Below are 22,066 nucleotides of genomic sequence, written 5' to 3'. Positions count from 1 at the left end.
GAGCCCAGGTCAGAAACCCTCTGCAGAAGTGAGGTTTCCTCGCATTAAATCACCTTGCGGCTCCGGGATGCAGTTACTGCAGGAATGGCTCTGGTACTGGTCCTGCAGCAGGGGCGGGGGGGCAAGAGAGAACACGGCGGATCCCTTCCGCTCGTCACCCTTAGGGGCAGTTTACCCATGATGGGCTGCCCTTTACCCACGCTCAGGTCGGAGAATGTTTCACCCATTTTAATAAGAGCAGGATGAATTCTGTAAAGTGAGAGAACGGTTGTAGAACCCTGAACCCCAATTTCAGGCCGTCACCATATAAATCTGGGCAGCAAGGTAAACGTGGAGCCAAACTTGGTTCTTCTCACAGCTACTGCCCCAGCCCCCAGCCAGCACCCCAGCCTCCAGGAACTCTGCTGAGTGGGCCCCAGGTGCAGGAACACACCATCATCACCGGCCCTCGCTGCAAGTTGTGACAAATGGTATGATGGAACAGGCTGACACACGTTTTGGGGTGGTCAAAGGCACCTCTGAGAAGAGGCGGTAAGGTCTGGGGAGGGGAAGTACTGGGTGGAAATTAGAGGACACTGTAGTGCTTATTAACTAGCAGCTTTATTGCCCCTTAGGGTCCCTGTCTTCACTTGAGGAGGTTTCGAAGTGCTTGAGGGAGGAAAACCTGTAAGAAATGATGGAGGTCAGGAAACAGGCCTTGAGAATCCTGCAGTGGGGTCACAGTGAGATTCTGGCCGGCCTGGGAGGCCGACGCCACGAAAGTCAGGAGCGGCTCAGCCGCTGGCTTCTGTGCAGCACTGCCGGGTCCTCTCAGCTCCCGGGTTACCTGAGCCTCCGTTGCCAGCCACTCTGCAGCGCCGGCACCGCCTCCGTCTCTATCCTTGGTTTGCTGCTGCAAGCGTCGCCGGGCACGCCGCCGCCCCTGCCACACTCGGTGCCACAAGGCACAGCGCCAGCTCACTAAGGAGAGGGACATCCCCTTCCCTGCCTCACCCCGAGCCCCTTCTCCTGCTGCCTCAGGTCCTTTGGGCCCCTGCTCTGCCAGTGCCGCATGGCCTGACCGCCCCTCTTCTCCAGGGGCTAGATGCTGCCCGGTCACGAGGGGTGGCTCCCCTGGCCGCCCAGGGCTATGCACGGCCCAGTCCTGCACCGTCTCTCCAACCTCTATAACCATTTCCTCCACCCCATCTTCGCTGGGGTCTCCCGTGCATCCCTGCTGCTCCTCCCATCCCTCCTCCCAGCTTTTTTCCTGTCCATCTCGTTTCAATCTTTTGCTTGTCCCTCCCTGGGGAGACTCCTCAGGCCCACCTCCCTCTGACCGCAGTCTCTTGGTTCCCTGTTCCATATGGCATCCCAGTGCTTCCCTGAACACCTGGGCCAGGGCAGCAGTGAGCTGGGTGAAGGGAGCAGGGGGTAAGGGGATGGGCGTTGCGGACAGCAAAGCACTGGGGGAGCTGGGCTGCAGAAGAGGGAGCAGCCCCCAGTCCCGACCCCGGGAGGAACGGCGCTGGTACTGTAGGCTTCGGCAGTAATTGGCGGCCGCTCGGGAACAGTTCTGTAGCCTCCCGGCCACCCGGCTGGTCACATTGGCTGCCACATTGTGACTCAGGTCAAAGGGGTCCTGGAGATTCATGGGGCCAAGGCGCAGACCCTCCCAGCGATTAGAGGGCAGGCCCCCTGCCACAGGCAGTGCCTGACCCTCCCGCAGGGACAGCAGTGAGCCACGAAGATCCCAACACGAGACGCAGGAGAAGAACTGGGCTAGCAGCGAACCTGGAAGAGGAGGAAGACCAGGCAGAAAGGGTTACTTAGAGGCCAGAACCGAGACAGGCCTGCACTAGAGGCATTCTGTTAGAAGGACTTTCTTTTCCCTTCCAAGTAGCTCAGAAGAGTGTCAGAAGCCGGGCTCCTCTAGTCTCCATAGACAAGAGGTCCAGCCTCTCTCCCCGTGCCCCCAGCAACATCCTTCCCCAGATGCTGCTCCCTCCCCTTGCTAGCAGTGTAACCTTGAGCAGGCCACTTCATTGCTCCAATGCATGGTTTCTTCATCTGTAAAATGGCAGTAATACTAGCTGTCCCACGAGGTGGTTGCGAGAACCGTGCCTGGCAAACAGCAACTGAGCTATGTCACATCTACGTTTGTGACTAACATCATTTATTAATCCTTTACCGGGCTCCCCAAACTCACTGAGGGGCTCCTTATTGGTGCTGGGCTCCAGTCTTGAGGCATCCCTGGGGAAACTACAGTCCCAGCCATCAACCTCCACCTGTTCGCCCTCACCTGTGAAAGTGAAAAAGGTGAGGGTCAGCCTGGAAGCAGGAAGATTTGGGGGTGATAAGCAGAGATCTCATTCCTGGGGTAAATTTAGTGCATCTAAACGAGATAAACAAGAGGAAAGCCGATGCTACCAAGATACAGAAGGTGGAGGCCAGGCTGCCGTACCTGCTTTCTGGGTGAGCTGGGATACAGTGGGCAACACAGGAGGGTCCCTGGTCTGAAGGAAATAGATCACGAGCAAGGTCAGGGCGTAGTTACTGAGAAGGGGGCCACTCCCTGGGTAAATAATAATTCCAGTTAGATTGGGGATGCCATCTGACACCCTCCCTGGTTTTCTCAACCCTGGTTCCTATACCTGCCTCCCCCCTTCCCTCCCTTTGCCCCAACAGCAGCTTTACCCCAAGTCTGTCCTGATTCATCCTCACCTGACAGCCCTCGACCCTGAGCCCAGCAGCGGAGGGTGTACACGAGGGGCCGTACTCGCCCATCCAGCTCAGAGCAGAGACTCAGGAAACGAGAGTTATGCAGGGCCAGCCTGGAACAAAGACCAGGGTGTCAGTGCTGGGGAACCCCGCTCTCATTCCCGGCTTGCGGAACGGGGGCCAGTTGGAAGAAAGCCAAAAGAGGGTTTCCCAAGTGTCTGCTAACACACTGGTCATGCGAAAGGGTATACAAAAAGCCATCAATGTGTCTGGGGAAACACTACATCCTATATGCCCCTCCTGGATAGGATATTCCAGAAGCGTGTAGTTACAAGACTGCTCAAAGCCTTTCGTATGCAAAGAAACGAAGGGAGGGAGAAAGAGAAGGAAAGAGGAAGTGGAGGAGAGGGAGGAAAGGGAGACCTATTTGCATTTAACTTAGCATTTCCCAAACTTATTCAACCCTGGAACTCTTTTCTGAATCCCCTAAAAACAGTATTTCAAGGAACACCCTTTACATTCGTGAAAACGGATGCCAGACAGGTGGCAAATGGCAGAAGGAGGGGATGGAACCCAACAAGGATAACCTCAATGCTCAGCAAGGCAGGAGCTTTCTGCACAGGGGTTCCCTCTCCACCACCCCAGAGTGCTCAGCTGCCCTTCCCCAACCACCCCACCCCCACGACAAAGGTACCGGTTACTGAGGGAGACGTCACCGTGGAGACCTGAAGGCCGATGGCAAAACTTGACCACAGGGCGTCGGGCAGAGGGCACAGTTTGGACTCGGTACACTCCAGGGACACAGCCCCGAAGAATGGATCCCACCAACTCCAGCATGGCCACCCCGTCTGTCTTCTCCCCCTCTTTCAGGGCCTCTGCTAGTTCCAGGGCCTTCCCCAGGTCCCCCTCTCCCCGGTCCTCCTGCAGTGGGGAGGCTGGAGGCAGGGACTGGGGAGAGGCAAGGGTCTCAGAGGCCAAAGCAGAGTCCGGAGTCTGGGGTGCCAGGGAAGAGGAAGGAGTTTCAAAGTCCAGGGCTTCCGAGTCTTGGGGAGAAGGAGGCTGTGAGTCTGGAGGGGAAGCTGGGGTACAGGCCAGGGCTTGAGGATCCAGTGGGGATGCAAGGGCTGAATCCAAAGATGGAGACTCTGGAGCCTTTGGGGCTGGCTGTAGATAGAAATGAGTTGAATGAATAGTCGCCTCTCTTGCTGTTCCCCATGTGGGCAACATTCCTCAAAACCTATCTATTACTGCTTATGAGTCAGGCCCCACTCCAAGGGTTTTATATAAATTAACTCATTTAATCCTCACAATCCCTTTTCAAAATTAAAAATAACTTGGGGCGCCTGGGTGGCTCAGTCAGTTAAGCATCCGACTCTTGATTTCGGCTCAGGTCATGATCTCATGGTTCATGAGATCAAGCCCCACATCGGGCTTGGTGCTGACAGTGCAGAGCCTGCTTGGGATTCTCTCTCTCCCTCTCTCTCTGCCCTCCTCTGCTTGTGCACTCTCTTTCTCAAAATGCATAAACTCAAAAATAAATCAATTTAATTACATTAAAAATAACTTTTAATGCCACATAATAAATGGTCTGTAGTCTACCAAAATGTCATGGTCACGAAAGACAAAAGAAGGCAGAGGAACTGTAAAGGAGACCGAGTAAACAACGCTAGCCTGCTGGTGGGCAACTGATGAAGGTAGAGGACAGGCTATAGACTAAAGTCTCATAACCTTTTACACCTGCACCAGGCTAACATGTCCCTACTTGCTAACTGTCCTGCCTCTACACACTAGGACACCTTTGTGCTTCCCTGATACACACTGGACTATTATGGGATTCAATGTATGCAACTTGCTCTCAAGAGATTTTTATGGGGCGTCTGGGTGGCTTAGTCGTTAAACATCCGACTTTGGCTCAGGTCATAATCTCACAGTTTGTGAGTTCGAGCCCCATGTCAGGCCCTGTGCTCACAGCTCAGAGCTTGGAGCCTGCTTTGGATTCCGTCTCCTCCTCACTCTCTCTGCTGCTCCACTGCCTATGCTCTCTCTCTCTCAAATAGACTTAAAAACAAAACAAAACTAGCTTAAAATAACCCTTTTTGTAAAGTAGGAAGTATATGAAAACTCTGTACTTTCTGCTAAGTTTTCCTGTGAACCCAAAACTGCTCTAAAAAACAAAATCTTTTACAAAAAGACAACCTTTCCTATTCCTTAACAACCTTTCCTATTCCAAACACAGAAACTGTACATTAGAGATTAGAAAATATAGATAAGCAAAAACATAACCCCAGAATTACTTTATTGTATGTCCTCTTATATATTTTTTCCCCAAATAGGGTATTCTATACACTGTTTTGAAATCTGATTTTTTCATGTTACAAATGCCATGTATCCTATGTCAACTCATATTCATTCTACCTAATCCCCATCCACATTCACGTTTCTCCAATTCAATAACCCTTTCAGGTAGCTTCTATTATCCCCATTTTACAGATGAGGAACTAGACATGAGAGAGAGAGGACCATCCCTGCTGACTCTTCCTAGCTACCTCCCTGGTCACTCACCTGGGAGTCTTCCAGGTCACCCAGATCCAGGAAGAGGTCAAGATCACAGCCATGGACATCAAAACTGTTTATGGAAGACCCAAAAGGATGGACCACACAGCCTGGGTGCCGGGCAGAAAATAAAGGCGGGGCAACATTAGAGAGGAGTATGGGGTGGAAGGACACGGGGGCACAAAGAAGGAAGAGCAGCCGGATAAATGGGGTGTGGACTTGAGGGAGGGAAGAACAGGGAGACACGGGAAGGGAGAGGACTCACCAGGGAAGAACTCTGTGAAGACCTCCTGCATCAGGGCCACGACGAGGCTCCGAAGCTGCCGCTCAGCCTCGGACAACTCCCTCAGCCCCACGAGCTTCATCATTTGTGCCCCAACGTCGGGGGCCTCGGCTAGTGCTTTGGCCAGCTGGTGACTGTCAGGGGCCGCTCCTTTGGGGGATTTGGAGGCAGGGCTCTGGAACTCTTTCTGCTCCCGTGGCCGGACCCGCAGGCGGTGTCCTCCCAGGCTGTGCTGGGGCTGTGACAAGACAGCTTCTCGGGTCCCTATGTCCCCCATCTCCACGATAGCAAAAACTCCCTGGCAAATCACAACAGGGGCAGTGATCATGGTTTTGGAACCAAGAATCCAAACGCGTGATTTGACAGTGGGTGACACTCTTTGAAACTGGGACCACCCTATAAATCAGGAATATCTGCTTAATGTTTCTGAACAGGGAATATACTCAGATAAACAATTCTCAAGGCACCCCCGTGGCCCAGTCAGTGAAGCATCCGACTTCAGCTCAAGTCATGATCTCATGGTTTCATGGGCTTGAGCCCCATGTAGGGCTCAGCACTGACAGTGCAGAGCCTGCTTGGGATTCTCTGTCTCCCTCTCTTTCTGCCCCTCCCCAACTCACACGCACGCGCACGCGCTCTCTCTCTCAAAATAAATAAACTTAAAAAAGAAAAAAAAAGATGAAGGGAATGGAACGGACACTCCAGAAATTAAACCCATACCTCTATGGTCAACTATTTTTTTAATTTTTTTTTTAATGTTTATTTATTTTTGAGAGAGACAGAGATAGAATGCGAGTGGGTTAGGGGCAGAGAGAGAGGGAGACACAGAATCAGAAGCAGGCTCCAGACTCTGAGCTGTCAGCACAGAGCCCGACACAGCGCTCAAACTCACGAGCTGTGAGATCATAACCTGAGCTGAAGTTGGATGTTCAACTGACTGAGTCACCCAGGCGCCCCATATGATCAACAGATTTTTAACAAAGTTGTCAACACCATTCAATGAGGAAAGATTAGTCTTCTCGACATGGGGCTGGGACAACTGGATAGCCAAATGCAAAAGAATGATATTGGACCTCACACCACATACACAAATTAAAATTAATGGAGCAGTGGGACAGGGGGAGCAGCCTCACCAGCACACGGGCCTGAATCAGAGGCGAGGGGTGATGAAAACATTCTGGAAGGATGGGTGAAGAACCTTGTAAATATACTAGCAACCACTGAATTGTGTACTTCAGAAGTGTGAATTTTATCACTCATCTCACTTCTGCCCTATGCCAAACACAACAAAAAATGTGAAACAAGGAAGAAACGCAGCCACTTGGACCGGCCCAGGCCAATCTTCCAACTCTGAGGAATCACACTACGCACCAGACTGCAGTTCAACACCAAGTCTGCAATCAAAGCCCCAGCTAGGAATTAGGTGTCTCTTTGCTTGGCCTTGTCTGCACACATATTTTTCTCAAGAACTCCACTGAAGGCATCAGGGAGGACAGGATTAGCAGATTCAGAAGGCTGTCTCCTGGCTATTTTTCTCTTCTCAATACCATCACCCCAAGCTAGTGCTACCACTTACTGAGCTTATTATACTGAGGGCTTATTACAAACCAAGCAGTTCACATGAACTATCCCTAAGTCTCACAAGGCTCCTACACAGTATACATTATTATTTCCATTTTAGAAATTAAGAAACTAAAAAGTAACTTGTGACTGCCTCCAAGTAAGGGGCTTAATCCCCCAAATCTCCAACTTCCCAGTGATGATCTCCCTCAAGGAACTGTTGTGGAAATTAAATGAGATATTGTTTGTAAACTACTTAGCACATGATTGGTGCATGATAATTATTCAATAAAAACTTTAGTCATTATTCTGATAATAATTAAAAGCCTCAGAAACTTGAGGTTTAAGTTCAGAAAAAGGTCATTCTTTACAACTGAAGCAAATATGAACAAAAATGAAGGTACTGAGTTTTCTGAGGAAGTAGTCTGGGGCAGACACTGCCAAGTGCTCACCCAATAAATACACCTTCTCCTTTTTTTTTTTTTTTTTTTTTTGAGAGACAGACAGAGGGTGCAAGTGAGCAAGGGGCAGAGAGAGCGCAAGAGAGAAGCAGGGCTCACCAGAAGCGGGGCTCCAGTTTCTACCCAAAGGAGGGCTCCTGTTCACCTGAAGCAGGGCTTGTGCTCACCCAATGCAGGACTCACCTGATGTGGGACTCGAACTCAGGAACTGTGAGATCATGACCTTAGCCGAAGTCAGATGCTTAACAACTGAGCCACCCAGATGCCCTCTCCATTCTTTCTTACTAACAGAACCCTGATTCTTGTTCAAAAGGGCAAGGTGTCCAGCTAAAAACACATTTCCCAGTCTTGCCTGTAGCTAGGGGTAACCATGGGATAGAATTCAGGCCTATGAGATATACAAAGTCTAATGAAGAGGCGTGTGGAAAATTTTTCCTAGAAAATAAAGAAAATCAGAGGAGGGGAGCCTGGGTGGCTCAGTTGGTTAAGCTTCCAACTCTTGATTTCGGATCAGGTCATGATCTCACAATTTGTAAGATCATGTCAGCACGGAGCCCACTTGGGATTTTCCCTCTCCTCTCTCTCTCTCTCTCAAGGTAAATTTGCAAGCATTAAAAAAATAAAAGAAAAGCAGGGGAATAAAGTCAGGCTCATATGGCACTAGCCTTTTTAAACTGTCCTTCAGTCTTTCATTCATTCATTCATTCATTCATTCATTCATTCATTTTGAGAGAGAGAGAGAGAGAGAGGGAGAATCCTAAGCAGGCCCCATGCTCAGCTCGGACCCCAAAGCAGAATTCAATCCCCATGACCCTAGGATCATGACTTGAACCAAAACCAAGACTCGGATGTTGAACCACCAACTGAGCCACCCAGGCACCCAAGCCTGCCCCTTTTCCTTACCTGAAGATGTGCAAGCAGCATTATCACAACTAAGAAGTGAGAGCCACTTGCCAATTAATGACAGAGCAGGAAAACAGTACAGTCCTAGACTGCCCAGGTCTGGACTTCTTGTTACAAAGAACAATTAGATGCACCTGGGTGGCTCAGTCGGTTGAACATCTGACTTTGGCTCAGGTCATGATCTCACAGTTCAGGAGTTCGAGCCCAGCATCAGGCTCTCTGTTGTCTGCTGTTGGCACAAAACCCGCCGTGGATCCTCTATCCCCCTCTCTCTCTACCCCTCCCCTGCTTGCACTGTCTCTCTCAAATAAACTTAAAAAAGAAGAAGAAGAAGAAGAAGAAGAAGAATTATTAAACCCCTTTTGTTTAAGCCACTGTGGGTCCATTGCTGAACGCAATCGCTAAGGAAAACACACCCCAGCCCGTCCTAAGAGAAGACATGGGCAGTCAAAGCCATGCCTGCATAACGAGAGCACAACCTCAGAACTATAATATGATGACACAACACAGCAGTACAATACTGAACTTTTTTCAGAGGACTAACAAACTGACAAAAGGTCTGCCTGGAAGACAAAAAGGACCACAAAGAATAAGCCTGTTTGTCTAGCACTGTCCAAAGAACAGGGTATTTTGGCCAGCTAACATTAGTATCTCTCACTGGAAGTTAATAAACTGCTAGCTGTTTTATCAACCAGTCTCTTGTGGGGTTAGGACAGATCTCCCAATGGTGTGGCCTCAAAGCACCTGCTTCGCTGTAATTACGTTATTCACAAAACTGTAAGCTCTGTGCCTGCAGAGATCAGATCTATCCTATTCATGACTGAAAATGCAGCTCTACGCATGGTGCCCAGTACAAAGTCAGCAGTTAATACTTGGCAAGTCAAATGAAGATTGACTGAATAAATAAATGACCAGTAAGTCCCCCAGTGACTAACTCTGGTGAACTGATAAAACCCAAGCAGGGGCTGGGGCGGGGAAGCTCACAAAGCTGGACTGGCCCAAGTACTGTGGTATCCACCAAGGACAAGCCCGCCAAGGATGAGGCACCAGCTGAAACAGGGCTGCTGGTTTCTGCCTCATTTCTTTTTGTATGTGGCACACCTGACTCGTTCTTTACGCCAATAGCCATTCACTCTACCTTGTCCTTGTCCATGACGACACTAGCCACGGGTCCGAATGCCTGGAAGTACTCAGAAAGCTGCGCAGAATCCACATCCCGGGGAAAGCCACTGACAAACACACTCCGAAGACCCTGGGCCTTTCGGGCAGCTCGTAGTTCTACCAGGTGCCGGTGCTTCCGGCCTCCCAAATGGGCATCTAGGCTGGGTCCTGCAAAGATAAACATGAAACAAAAACATCCAAATCACTCTTCGGTGGACTTAAATGCATACCTAAATCCTACTAATCCTTCCAAGCCATAGGAAGTGTGATCTTTGAATAAACAAAGTCCTAGCTCTTTTCACCTTCCTCTCTTGTCCATTTGTCTATATAATGCATTCTAAGTGGTTCCCCAGAGAGCTAGCTACCACTTTTTCTTAAACCATCTCTAAGTGCTAGAGCAACACCTGCAAATTGTAAAGAAATTAACGGGAAGCTTATCCAGGTCATATACAGAGGAACTAAATAAAACAGGACCCTAGACTATTCCCTCATGAATCATCCCTAGGTATGGTATAGAGATTGAAAGTGCAAGATCTGAAGTCACACTGCCCAAGTTCAATTCTCAGCTCCGGCAAGCTGTGTGAGATCTTGGGCAAGTTACTTAACCTCTCTGTGCATCTCTGTGCACACACAAAATGAAGATATTAACAGTACCACAGAGGTATTATGCATCTAAGAGTACTTGGCAGAGTCTGGTACATGTGGACCACGGGAAAAGTTTAGCTGCTATTATTATTATTTTTTTTTTTTTTATTAAATTTTGGGTCAGCTGCCTATTGTGACCAATGTATATGTGGGGCCAGGGAAGACTATCTTGGATTTCTGGCTTGCCCTAGGGGACAAAGAGTGGTAATGTCATTCACAAAGAAAAAGAATGGAAAATCTGTTTAAGGAAGATCATGATTCCAGTTTAGGAAAGATCGCGATTCAAGACTTCAAAAGTGGAATTTGAGGGGCGCCTGGGTGGCGCAGTCGGTTAAGCGTCCGACTTCAGCCAGGTCACGATCTCGCGGTCCATGAGTTCGAGCCCCGCGTCAGGCTCTGGGCTGATGGCTCAGAGCCTGGAGCCTGTTTCCGATTCTGTGTCTCCCTCTCTCTCTGCCCCTCCCCCGTTCATGCTCTGTCTCTCTCTGTCCCGAAAATAAATAAAAACGTTGAAAAAAAAAATTTTTTTTAAAGTGGAATTTGAGGTTTCATGGAGTCCCCTGCGCTGTCATACAAGACTCCTGTCGATTCTGCCAAATCCACTTTCTCATCATGCATGCCCTGCTACCCTGCTACCTCACCCATCTCTGCCTTTGCCTAGCTCCTCCGTAGGGCTACCCTGAGTTAAGTGCTACTTTCTCAGTGATCCTCCAGCTGTCTAAACATATCTCTAGAGCTCTGGAATTGTCTGCATCTCTAGATGGTGAGCTCCTTCACCTCTAAATCCCCTCACCCCACCCGAGAGCCCAGCCGAGTAACAGGCACAAAGGGGGCGTCCAACAGATGACGGTGATAGAGGCAATAAGATCATGACACTTTAGTTGTAGAGATTTCGGATACTAGGGATGAGGGGGCAAAGTGGTGGGGCTTTCCCCACTCTCCAATCCCTTCGTACAGGCAGAGTGAAAACCGAGGTGAGTGACCCTACCAACCGACTTGACAAAAACTAGGACCCGAAGACGAAAACTCACGACCACCCCCTCACAAGCCACCGCTTACGGTTGGCTGTAGTAACGTGGCAGAGGCAGCAGCGGAAACCCCCACGAGGCAGCGATTGGACATCCGAATCCACTGCCGCCATCGCGACTCTCCAGTACGGACAACACACAACCACTTCTGCCACCACCGGAACTCACGCCTACAAATCGCAGCGCGCTTGGAAGCAACTTCCGCCAGTCCAATAGGAAATGACGTAGCAAGGCCAATCGCGCAGGCACACTCCTCCGGAAACTGAGTCCCTAAGGCTCCGGGTTCCGTTTCCACCCGGCTTTAAGTCTTCACCCGCTTCTGGAAAAGCCGCCCATCTTTGATACTTATCTGCATGCGGTAAGCCGATTGGTGTGCTCTGAGCCACTTAGGCGTTGATTGGCCCAAGGCTTCATGAATATTCATAGAGTGGCCACAAAAACCGGCGCCGGCGGGGGTTTGAAGCCTGAGTGCTCTATCCTTGCTGGGAGTTCGGGAGTGTGCTGTTTGTACCTTCTTTCAAGAGGCGGTTAGAGACCCGCGGCGCTGCATCCTCTCTCCTTATTCACCTAGCGAATAAAGGCGGAGGATGAGCCGACTTCACAAAACTCAAGGCTGCCCCTGGACTCCCAAGTTCCTTAGGGCTGTTACTCTCTCCTTCTGCCCTCTGTCCTTCCCTAAAATGGGCGTTCAGGGACCACTTCCTAGCCCTGGTTGGGGAGCTCTGCCCCTGTGGGCACCCTCTAGACTCCACTCAGCCACAGCCAGATCGCTGCGGTCCCGGTGAGTCAGGCTTTCCTTCCGCAATAGTGGGCTGCGTGAAGTGTACTCACGAGGCGCCAGAGCCACCGGCCCCCTTCAAGGCAGGCGATGGAACCTACCATGTGACAGCTGAGTGGAGACATTGGAGGGAAAAAATGCTTCTTTCCCCAGACTGGTAGAGTGGTCAGTTTCTCCCGATACTGCCGGGGTGTAAGCTCAGAATGGGGAGAGTAAAGGAGCTGGGGAGGCCCTGGGGACAGAGAACATGACGTGGAGAAGACTCTCAGATAGGCTAAGCAGTTCCTGCTGCGGCTGTCAGCGCACAGCTTCGGACTGCGGAAAGCGCCCTGGACCTGAAGCAGACATCTCAAGATCCGAAACCTTAAGCAAAGTCCCAACTGCTGAATCTGTTCCCCTATCTATCTCTAAAGTGTGGAAGGAACACGTACAACAGGCTTAACCTCTTATTCACTCTCCGAAGGTGCTCCTCCTGTTGGGCCCTGCTCAGGCTTGTTTCCCAAACCCAAAAAGACAGGAGACAACACTAGAGTGGACCTCAGGCCAAGGCAGTTACTGAGGCTGGTCTTGGGAATCCTTGAAGTGGCAACTTGTGCAAATAAACCACAGAGCTGGGTGGTAAGATACTGCAGTACCGCCCCCCCCCCCCCCCCCCCCCCGCCAAGGTAGGCTACATCTTGCCCTGGCTTCCAGCAACTCCCAGAATTTCCTGAGAGCTAAGGGTTGGGAAATAGAAGAAAAAGCACCTTCACGCCTCCCTTCCTGTGGAAGCCACCAACCAGAGAGTCAGCTGATTCTGTTTTGAGTGAATCTGTACCAAGATGGAGCTCGAGTTCCAGCACCACAGGGAGCTGGGGAGCAGTTTGGGTCCTCCAAGAAAGCTAGCAGAACAGTCTGCCTGTCCATGCTGCCTATCTCAGAAAGCTGCTCCCTGGGCAAGCACCATCTGTATCTTCTTTCTTATCCCTTTGTCCTTTATTCCAACTGAAGACACCACCCTCCCCCCCACCCCCCACCCCCCACCCCCCATGGCAGAAAACAGCTGAGCCGGGAGAAGCTGAAGAAAACAGCTTTTTATTTGTTACTATAAGAACCAATTACAGAATCCGAGGTTAAAAAAACGGACAAAAGATCTTTATTTCTGAGAATTGGCGTACAAAAGGCAGAGGGGACAAGGCGAGGGAAGGAAAAGAGAGAGCATGGGCTGGGGCTGATGCCAGCGTAGGGGCCTCAAACTCCAATTAGGAAAGTCCGGACACCGGACAGGAAGAGAAACCCCCATTAGAAAAAAAAAAAAAAAAGATATAGACATGGCAGTCATGGCAGTGCACGCCCCCCTCCCCCAACCAGGTACCACCACCTCCTATCAATTTACTCTTCCCCTCCCCCATCCCCTTTCAAAAAGGGAGGCAAAATTTTTAAAAAATTAAAAAACCCTCCCCCCAAAACTGTCCAAGACAACTGTGGGTCCTACCCCCCAAAACAGGCTAGGTTCCCACAATGGACCAAGTTCCTGCAGTGTGTCCTCCACCACCAGGCATGGAGAAGCATGGGAAGGGGACGAGCCTCACAAGTGGTAACACCAGAGGGCGCCCGACCCCTCCAAGGACACACACTTGCTCCCTCCCTCCCTCACTCCTCATTCCCTTTGATACTAGAGGGAAGGGAGGGTGGGTGCCCTGGGCACCCACCCTCTAGCTTTCAGCCCACCTCCCTCCCTCCCCGCAGACGCTTAATCCTCCAGGACAATAGGCTCATTGGTGCTGGCAGGATGTGACGGTGCAGATAGTGGGACCGGGGGCCGCACTGCAATCAGTGGTGGCTTCACCTTCAGGGGCAAATTGGGCCGGCGAGCAGCTCGCCGCATTTCCAGATGGGTCAGAGCCTTCCGCAGGGCCCTGGCCAGGAAAAGAAGAGTGGAATGAAGGCTAGGACCCTCAAGGTAAACCCCCTTCCCCATTCCATGCCATAGTGTGCCTTCTGGCCCATTCTTTCCTGGCACCCCCACCCCGTGCCCAGTCTTCTGGAGCTGGTCTTGTTCAGAATTCCTATTGTTCTTACCCACCAACCTGGGTTATCAACCTCTCAGCCCCTCCTACGGTGGGTGGGCTCCCTACCTGGTATCCTTTGTGGCCACAAACACCACAGGATTGGGAGCATCAGCCGGGTTTAGTTTCTGACGCTTGGCTGCTGGCTGTGAGCTTGAACGAATCCCTGAGGCCAGAGGCCTTCCATTGGCAGAGAAGGGGACCCCGGCTCCTGACATCTGGAGAGGAGGGGTGGGCGCAGGCAGCACAATGAGAGAGGGCTCACAGATCCCTATCAGAAAAAAAAGCCCACCCAATTGGCCTGGCCCACTCCAGCTGTCAACTCACAGTCTCATAGGCCCGTTTCACCATAATGCCCCCCAGACCCCGGTTCTGGGTCAGCTGGTTTCTGTTGATCGGTGTCTTGGTACCCCGAGGTGTTTTTGGTTTCAGAGGTGCCTGGGCCACTGCCAAGAAAAAAAAAACAGGAAAAAACTTGGAGAAATTTCATGTTTTCTCTTCTGTATGTAGTTTCCCTGGGCATCCCCAAAAGCAGTCTGGCAACTACCACAGGAATGTGGCCTTAGCTCACCATGGTAATATTGGACAGCCTATGAAAACCATTATTGACCTACAGGAGTACAGTTGGTTAAACTAAATCTCTTTGGACTATGATAGTAAAAGGATGACAGAGACCCTGAAACCATCTAACTGGTTCCCCATCCCATACCCACAGTCTGGTTTCCCCATCCCATACCCAAATCTTTGACAATAGTTGCCAGGGGCAGCCGCACCAGAGGGTGAATCTTCAGTGGAGTTTTCGCAGCCTTAGGAAGTCGAATGGAGCCTGGAGAGCAAAGATGAAAGCTTCTGAAGGGGCTTCACTACTCAGGCCTCTCCTACGGCCAGGAGCCACATCTAATCTCCTACCAAACCGCTGTGGCCTGCTGTCCCTGTGGTCATTAAACCTCCAGAGAAACACTGGTCTCTGCTCTGCTTTCTGGCCAGAGCACCCAGGCCTGCCACTAGCCCCACCGCTCCTGCCCTTACACTCTGCCTTGATGGCATTGGCATTGATAGGGGCATAGGGTCGTCGGGCAGCCCTCCTCGGCTGTAACAGGTCCCTGCACATGCGTCTGGCAAGACGGGTCAGCTTTGTGGTCTGAAGCAGGAATGTTTGCCTGTTCTTAGCCAGTAGCTTGGCCCGGTTGGCGCTGGTCGTATAGGGGGAGAGACTCTGGGCTTCAGGTCGAGACAAATGACCCCTCGAGTGTGGCTCCTGGAAGAAAGACATAGGAAAAAGAGAGAACACAGATGGGCACTGAGGCTCCCTTGTTTCCTTCCTTCTCTGCAAAAAGCAGTTTATTCCCGCCTGATCTTTTTACTACCATCCCAACCACCCGTCTCCCCAACCACCACTAAGCACCACCTCCCCAACCCCACACACATCAAACCACCTTTTAAGGTTCTGGCCTTCACCTGAAGCTCACATCACTATGCTTACTGCTCTCCCCTACCTATTCCCCATCAGTCCTTACTGTTGTGCCCCGGGCAGCCCCCTCAAGCTGGGTCGGGGTCTTCAGTCCCCCATACTTCTTCCAGTAGATCCAACAGGAAGCACAGAGGCGGCACTGCATGTTGGGTGGGCCCCAGGCGTACCACTGGGCAGACTGTGTGGCTGCAGGAACATGGAGAAAAGGGGGAGTTTGGGACAAATATGCCACCTGAGCCCCTTAGGTCCTTGGCCCAGAGAAGACCTCACCCCCCTCAACATCCCTGCCCCTCCCTGAAACTCACTGTGGCAGCTCTCGCAAGTCAGGCCCTTCTGGAATCCAGCCCCATTCATGCCAGGTTTCGAGCCCACAGAGATGATCTGGTTAGGATTTGGCTTAGTACTGACAGGAACAGTGTGGGGAGAAACCAGGAACCGGTCAAGAAAGAGAATCCACGTCCACCTCCTCCCGATCATTTGACCCTCTGACCCTGACTCCTGCCGTGGTCACCACCAATCACTGAGAAAAGCATTGCGGGGGGGGGAGGGGGGGGGGGAGGGGGGCGGGGGCGGGGAGGGTGGGGAGGGAGAAAAAGAAAACATGCCAGCCTCCCCCACCTACCACACTTACTAGGTGGGGATATAGACTTGTTTCAGTTTGCTGTCTGCTTCAGCAGCTTTCAATCTTTTCTGCAAGAAGGGGAAAAAAGGAAGAAAGAGAAGGATCAGAGCACCTCCACGGGACGATGTCATCAACTTCAAAGGCAGGGGTGAGCAGGAGGCCCCTGGTCCAGCCTTCCCAGCCCAGCCCATACCTGCTGAATATAGCGGTCTGTGGTTTTCCACATGTAGTAAAACTGGACTATGCTGGCGAGTGACTTCCAAGGCAGCTAAGGAGGCAGAGGGAAGGAAGCTGAGCTGGCATCTGGCTCCGGGTCCCCGTTCCCTCACCCGTCGTCTCTTCCACCTCTCCTCCCAGCCCCGTCCACTTACAAAATCCTGGCGAATATCATTGAAATCCTTGCCGTACTTCTCCAGGGCCTCCTCAAACAGCATGGCCTCCGAGGCCGACCACTCCTCCATCTCGTCCCGACACAGCACCGGGCCTCCCTGGGGCACCAGGGTCGACATGGCCTTAGCCAAGTCATAGCCGTTCCTCTGCAACGTATCCATGGCATGAAACTACCGGGAAGGTGGGAAACAATGCGGATGCCCTGAGACCCTCCACACCGGGCTTCTCAGAGACCCTTCCTCTGTCCCCAGGCTCTGCAGGTCCCCACAGAGCCCAGCCTGCCCGACTTCCCAGCAACCTCTGCTCACCAGCGTGATATCTCGAGAGGCAGCAGCTGCACTCATGTGCAGGCTCGGCTGCCGAATGGAGCTGCTGCAATCTAGGGCTCTTGCGAAGGTCCCCACGGCCCTAAGGGAGATATTAAGAAGTCAAGAGAGAGACAAGAAAGCATGAGTGAGCTGAGGAACTAAGCCAGATAAGGAAAACCACGCAGGCCAAAACAACCAGTCTAGTCCAGCTCTGAGAATTCGATGCAGAGCGTCCACACCGCCCCCAGCCCGTCTTGCCCGTCCACCCACCCCTCACCGGGCCACCACGAGAAACTGATCAATCTGCCGGTCTGTGAGAGGGTTGTCCGGGTCCCAGACCTTCATCTCCATCTTCTGTTGGTTCCGATTATCAGATTCTCCTGGGGAACAGGGCAATGGCAACATCAGGGAGAGGGAAAGGAGAACAATAGGTGCCTTGACACAACAGCACCTCGCTCCCCCCGTGCCTCTGGCGTGGATTCTATCAGCCACCTCAACTCTCGGACTTTTCTTCCCGACTGTGCCCATTGGCCCCTTGCAGGTTCCCAAGGTCCCAGCTTGTCAGGGCGATGGCACAGAGCCTTGAAGGCCGTGGAGCCTATGACTCCGCAGCACGCCATTCATAGCGACTACGACGTTACATGACTCAGGGGCCGCACGCTCCGTCCTGTTGCTTACCCTCTGCCAGACGATCTGGGATCTCGGCTTGGTATTTGCAACCAACTCGGATCTCCCCCTGATCGGCTAAAAGCGTCTTCTGCACAGGGTCGAACACCAGTGAGTAAAAAAAGCAGTCCTGGAGCCAGGAAGAAAAGGTAAGCGGGCGGTGGGGAGCATCCAGCATTCCCATGACAGGCGGTCTGTGGACCTGAACCTCATTCCAGTCCTACTCTCCTCTGGCCTTCTGGGCACACCCACTCCCCTCCTTCTTTCCCCCCACACCTCTTTCTCACCTCCTTTTCCAAGTATTGGCTCAAGATGTCGGTCTCATTCAAGAGGGTCACGCTGCATTTCCCCCTACAGGAGAGAGGTCCGAAAACCCTAGGTAAGCTCCTCATTCCTTCTCCACAGCACTTCCATTATGCCACCACGCCCCTCCTCTCCATCTTCTAAAGAAGTGCACACCGGCCACAGTGGCCCCGATTGTCCTATACCTTATGTGGGTGGCTGGTAACGATTCAAACTGCCGAGAAAGAAAAAGCTCCCGGTGCTTCAGTTGATGTCGCTGCTGCTCTGACACCCCTGGCTGCTTTGATTCCTCCTCAAACTCCCCTGGGAGATTAAGGAGGAAGAAGTCAAGTCAGAAACTAATTCAGCAAGAAGCCACCTTGGAAACTTTGACCCGGGGAAAACACTTCCTATCCCAGCTAGTTTTTTTTCACATTCCCCAGGCATCTGCCGTTTATACCTACAGCCACCAGCTTCCCCACTGAGCCCTCTCCTCCTAGCCCTCTCTTGCTGTTCCGGTCCTCCCAGCTCCCCATCACCAGTGCCTTGGGAACAGCTGCTGAGAGTACAAAGAATGCCACAGAAACCCATCTCAAACCCAGGTACCAATGCTCAGATGCCACTCATAAAGCACAAATCTGCCCACACTAGGCCCAGCAGGAACATCACACTCGTCTCTCCTGCGAAACCAGCCTGAGGTTCAGAAACCCAATATGGTGAACAACTGTCACATAAGGTTGTGTTTACTAGTTTTTCTTTTCAGAGTTCAGGAGACTCTTTGCTCTTAAACATCAGGCAACCGTAACAATCCTTCGCTGTCCACTTGACTACTAAGTTTGTGGGGCTTCCGAGGACAGTATTTCCCCAAGCCAGTGCCAACACCTTCCTTCCCAGGAGCTGCGACTTGCCCTGAAACCCTGGTGAGAAGGGTTAACTTGGCTGAGTGCCACCCAAAGTGGGAGGGGGCAGGAGAGCCACAGGCCCAGGCTCATTGGTGCATTGTTCCCAACCTCAGGGAGAAGGGGGGTGGGGGTGCAGCGGGCTCCACCCCTCGCCTGTGTGCTCCGGAAACCCTGTGCAAAACCCTGTGCTAAGGCAAGGGGGGGACCACACCCCCCACCCCTTCTGATTGGACAAGGCCAAGGTCAGCCCCTGCCAGATGGGGCTGGAAACCCCAGAGGGCCAGGGAACTTGGTAGGCCTAGCTCCTTGTTAACCCCTTCGTGCTCAAAGCAGCCTGAAATAAGGAAAATAATTTAAGAAGGAGGAACAAGAGAAAGAGGAAAGAAAGCCAAAGCAGGAAAGGGAAAATCAACTAAGGAAAACAGGAGACAATTTTTTTTAAAAAAGATAAAATCATAAAGAGAAGGAAGACAAGGCAAAAGGGAACGACATAAAATGGATTGGAGAAGGACAGAAGAGGTGGGAAAGAGCAAAAAGGGCAAGATAACTTTCCGAGCTTCCTATTCTGCCCTTTCAATGTATTCTCGCTACCTCGCGACCACAAAATTAGGCTGCTTCCCTGTCCTGCAAGCTTCTAAGTACAACCTCTTCCTCTTCACCTTGACCTTTACAATCACCACCCATTGTCCCAATGTACCCAAAACCGTCCCTCAAGGGTCCTGCTTCTCTACAGCTCTTCTTCCTCCCCTATTTAAATACTATCATCTCTTTTCCACCTATCGTTCAGATACACACACTCCCACACAAGTCATATTCTGGCTTTCCTTATCATCGTCTCTCCACCCTGCTTCCAACCCCAACGTGTAAAAACAGGCCTCCTTCTGTAGACCAGGCATTTCCCACCCCCAAACTCACACCCGGGCTTTGGGCATGCTACCAGGGGAAACACCTGCAGGGACATGCCCAGACCTCAGATCATGGGAAGGGGGAGACAGGGAGGGTGGGGGTGGGGTGGGGGTACGAAGACACTCACTGGCATTGCTATCAGCCAGGCTGTTGAGGCTACTAGAAATGTCCCTTCGCCGGAAAAGGCACACAACCTTTGCCTCCACGTTTCCATTTGCTGTCTAAGGGGGGGAAAACTGCAGTTAAAATGGGTTGTTTTAAAGTGGAAACACATGAAGAAGAAACTAAGCATGAAGTAGTTTCTAAGGGGTGTAAATAGAAAAACCCAAGAAACTATGAGGGTTTTGCTTTTTTTTTTTTATAATTTTCTTTTTTTAAGAGAGAGAGAGCATGAGCCGGGGAGAGGGGAGGTGGTGAGAGAGAGACAGAATGAGAATCTCAAGCAGACTCCACGCTCAGCATGGAGCCCAACTCAAGTCTCCATCCCACAACCCTGGAATCATGACCTGAGCCAAAACTGAGTCGGACCCTCAACCCACTGAGCCACCCAGACACCCAAAGAAATTACAAATAAAGAGACTCACATTTAAGGACAACTTCCAAACTTTTTTCCCCTAGACTTCCCCTTTCCTTAGCCCCCAAGAGAAGGAATAGGAAAGCTCCCACCTAGCTCTCAAAAGCCTTTCCTGAATACACTGAATGAATAAATGAATGAATGAATGAATATGAATGGGCACTTAGGATTAGGGCTGGTTTTTCTCTGGATCTCTCTCTCTTCCATCTGAAGTTAGTGACCTCAGAAAAAAAAAGACCCCCTGGAGGGAGGGAGGTACCCGAAGGGGCAGGGGTGGGACTATGCTCCACTCACCTTGTTGAGCTCCTCAATCCGTCTAACCAGGTAAGGATTGCTGGAAGAGTTCTCAAAATAGACGTAATCTGTAGGAGGGGGTGGGGAAGCACCGGGAAGATCAGAGGAGGAGATGGGAAAGCCAGAGCACCAGGGTCAGAGAGAAAAGAGGCCTGAGGGGACCAAAAGAATAAGGGTCCAGGTAGAGAGAACGCTGAAATGTGGAAGTAGAGAGACTACGAGAAAATGAGGGGTTTCCCCCCCGCCACCACCACCCCTGACCACCGAGTTCTAATATCAGATCTTTCTCTCAAAAGTGAGCCTCAGCGAAGAGACAAGAAACAGGGGGTCCCCCTGCAGTCCCCACAATTCAGCGATGGAGTTGCACCCCGGCATCGGCAATTGTTCGCTCTAGTGCCCTCGCCTTTTCGAACCCAGGCGCACAATAACGCCCCGGGGGAGAGGAAACCTCCCGGCGGTCCCGCTCAGGCGGCAGAGCGGACGCCTCGGCCCTTGGTGCCCCCTGCCTGCCCTGTCAGCTCCTTCCGCACCACTTTCCCAGGCCCCACTTCCGACCCGGGGCCCCAGACGCAGCCCCGAGAGTGCCGTCGGGGCAGCCCGCAGGCTCTCCAGGGGGCCTCGGCGCCCGGCCGCGTCGCCGTCCCCGCACCCTCGCTCCCCGTCCTCCCGGTTCCGGTTCCGGTCCGCGCTCGGGACCACGCCGCCCCGGACGCGGCTCCCCGCGCTGCCGGGTGCCGAGCCTCTCCAGCCCCGGTCCCCGACTTCTCCCGCCCCGGGCCCCGCAGCCCCTTCCCCGGTACTCACCCCCCACCCGGTACATGTTGGCCGCCATGGCCGTTCCCGCCGCCGCCTCCGGCCGCACAAAGGGGTCCGGGAGGCTCGCGGGGGCAGGGCTCGGCTCGAGGCGAAGCCCCGAGCGCGGGGCTGGCGCTTCGCGGAAGTCTCGGTCGGGCCCGCGCAGCCGTCACCTCCGCTGCCTCAGCCGTCGCGGTTCATCCCGGCCCGCGCTGTCGCCGCCGCAGCTACCGCCTCACGCCCGGGACGCCGAGGCCAGCGCCGGTCCGCTCGGCCTCTTCCGGAACAAGCTCGGCTCCCGCCGGACCGGAGCCAGGTTCTGACTCTCCCCGCCCTCGCCGAGCCCCACCAGACGTTGGGATCTGCCGGCCGCCGGGAAGGCTTGCCCTGCCCGCCTTGGGTTTCGCCTCCTTCCGGAACACCTTCGGCCGATCCGGAGAACAAGGCCCGGCGCTCGGCTCAGGTCGGAGAGCGAGACCCCAGAGATCGGCTACTTCCGGAAAAGGTTCGGCTCCCTCCGGCCAACGGCGGCCCGGCGCTCGGTTATTTCCGTTGCAGCTCGGCCCCTCCTCCGAGGGCGGGAGAGGTGTTGGGCTTAACTCTCTCCTCGCCGGAGCCCCTCAACTCCGCCTGCGGCCGCGAAAAGACTCGCGCGCCTTTGCGCTCCGCCGGGTTATTTGCAAGCGGCTTTGCCTGTTATTTGCATGAGTGGCCTACGCTCCCCTACTCCTTCCAA

The 22,066-nt window shown here is 52.6% G+C and overlaps 2 protein-coding genes across 3 annotated transcripts; both read right to left on the bottom strand.

Moving 5' to 3' along the window:
• Positions 1-625: 625 nt before the first annotated feature.
• Positions 626-12,095, bottom strand: TUT1 (terminal uridylyl transferase 1, U6 snRNA-specific). Its single transcript, XM_047876829.1, has 9 exons — positions 11,326-12,095; positions 9,599-9,789; positions 5,519-5,834; positions 5,263-5,363; positions 3,395-3,864; positions 2,704-2,813; positions 2,444-2,554; positions 2,189-2,281; positions 626-1,773 (listed from the first exon to the last, which is right to left on the bottom strand). The coding sequence occupies exons 1-9, from the start codon at positions 11,405-11,407 to the stop codon at positions 626-628; spliced, it is 2,622 nt and encodes an 873-aa protein (XP_047732785.1). The 5' UTR covers positions 11,408-12,095.
• A 1,035-nt stretch (positions 12,096-13,130) lies between these two features.
• On the bottom strand, positions 13,131-21,996 carry MTA2 (metastasis associated 1 family member 2). Of its 2 annotated transcripts, none has more exons than XM_047876830.1 (18): positions 21,340-21,996; positions 20,536-20,603; positions 19,795-19,888; positions 18,066-18,183; positions 17,865-17,928; positions 17,590-17,707; positions 17,189-17,291; positions 16,912-17,011; positions 16,585-16,773; positions 16,407-16,481; positions 16,223-16,281; positions 15,897-15,994; positions 15,638-15,777; positions 15,150-15,378; positions 14,857-14,946; positions 14,448-14,566; positions 14,190-14,338; positions 13,131-13,970 (listed from the first exon to the last, which is right to left on the bottom strand). In XM_047876830.1, the coding sequence occupies exons 1-18, from the start codon at positions 21,365-21,367 to the stop codon at positions 13,805-13,807; spliced, it is 2,007 nt and encodes a 668-aa protein (XP_047732786.1). In that variant the 5' UTR covers positions 21,368-21,996; the 3' UTR covers positions 13,131-13,804. The 2 variants fall into 2 exon arrangements, with proteins under 2 accessions (XP_047732786.1, XP_047732788.1); XM_047876832.1 differs by lacking the exon at positions 21,340-21,996 and adding an exon at positions 21,066-21,208.
• Between the last annotated feature and the right edge of the window lie 70 nt (positions 21,997-22,066).

Source organism: Prionailurus viverrinus, chromosome D1, assembly GCF_022837055.1.
Source record: "Prionailurus viverrinus isolate Anna chromosome D1, UM_Priviv_1.0, whole genome shotgun sequence".
NCBI classification, from domain to species: Eukaryota; Metazoa; Chordata; class Mammalia; order Carnivora; family Felidae; genus Prionailurus; species Prionailurus viverrinus.
This window is presented reverse-complemented; position numbering and strand designations above follow the sequence as displayed.

Excerpts from the sequence above, each read along its gene's own strand:
- TUT1 (XM_047876829.1), bottom strand. The coding sequence starts at position 11,407 with ATGGCGGCAGTGGATTCGGATGTCCAATCGCTGCCTCGTGGGGGTTTC. Across the intron at positions 2,555-2,703 it reads TCAGGGTCGAGGGCTGTCAG|GGAGTGGCCCCCTTCTCAGT; the intron begins GTGAGGATGAAT and ends TTATTTACCCAG. Across the intron at positions 1,774-2,188 it reads CACCAATAAGGAGCCCCTCA|GTTCGCTGCTAGCCCAGTTC; the intron begins GTGAGTTTGGGG and ends CTCCTCTTCCAG.
- MTA2 (XM_047876830.1), bottom strand. The coding sequence starts at position 21,367 with ATGGCGGCCAACATGTACCGGGTGGGGG. Across the intron at positions 15,995-16,222 it reads CAAGTCTATATCCCCACCTA|TACTAAGCCAAATCCTAACC; the intron begins GTAAGTGTGGTA and ends TGTTCCTGTCAG. Across the intron at positions 13,971-14,189 it reads GTGGCCACAAAGGATACCAG|GGCCCTGCGGAAGGCTCTGA; the intron begins GTAGGGAGCCCA and ends TTTCCTGGCCAG.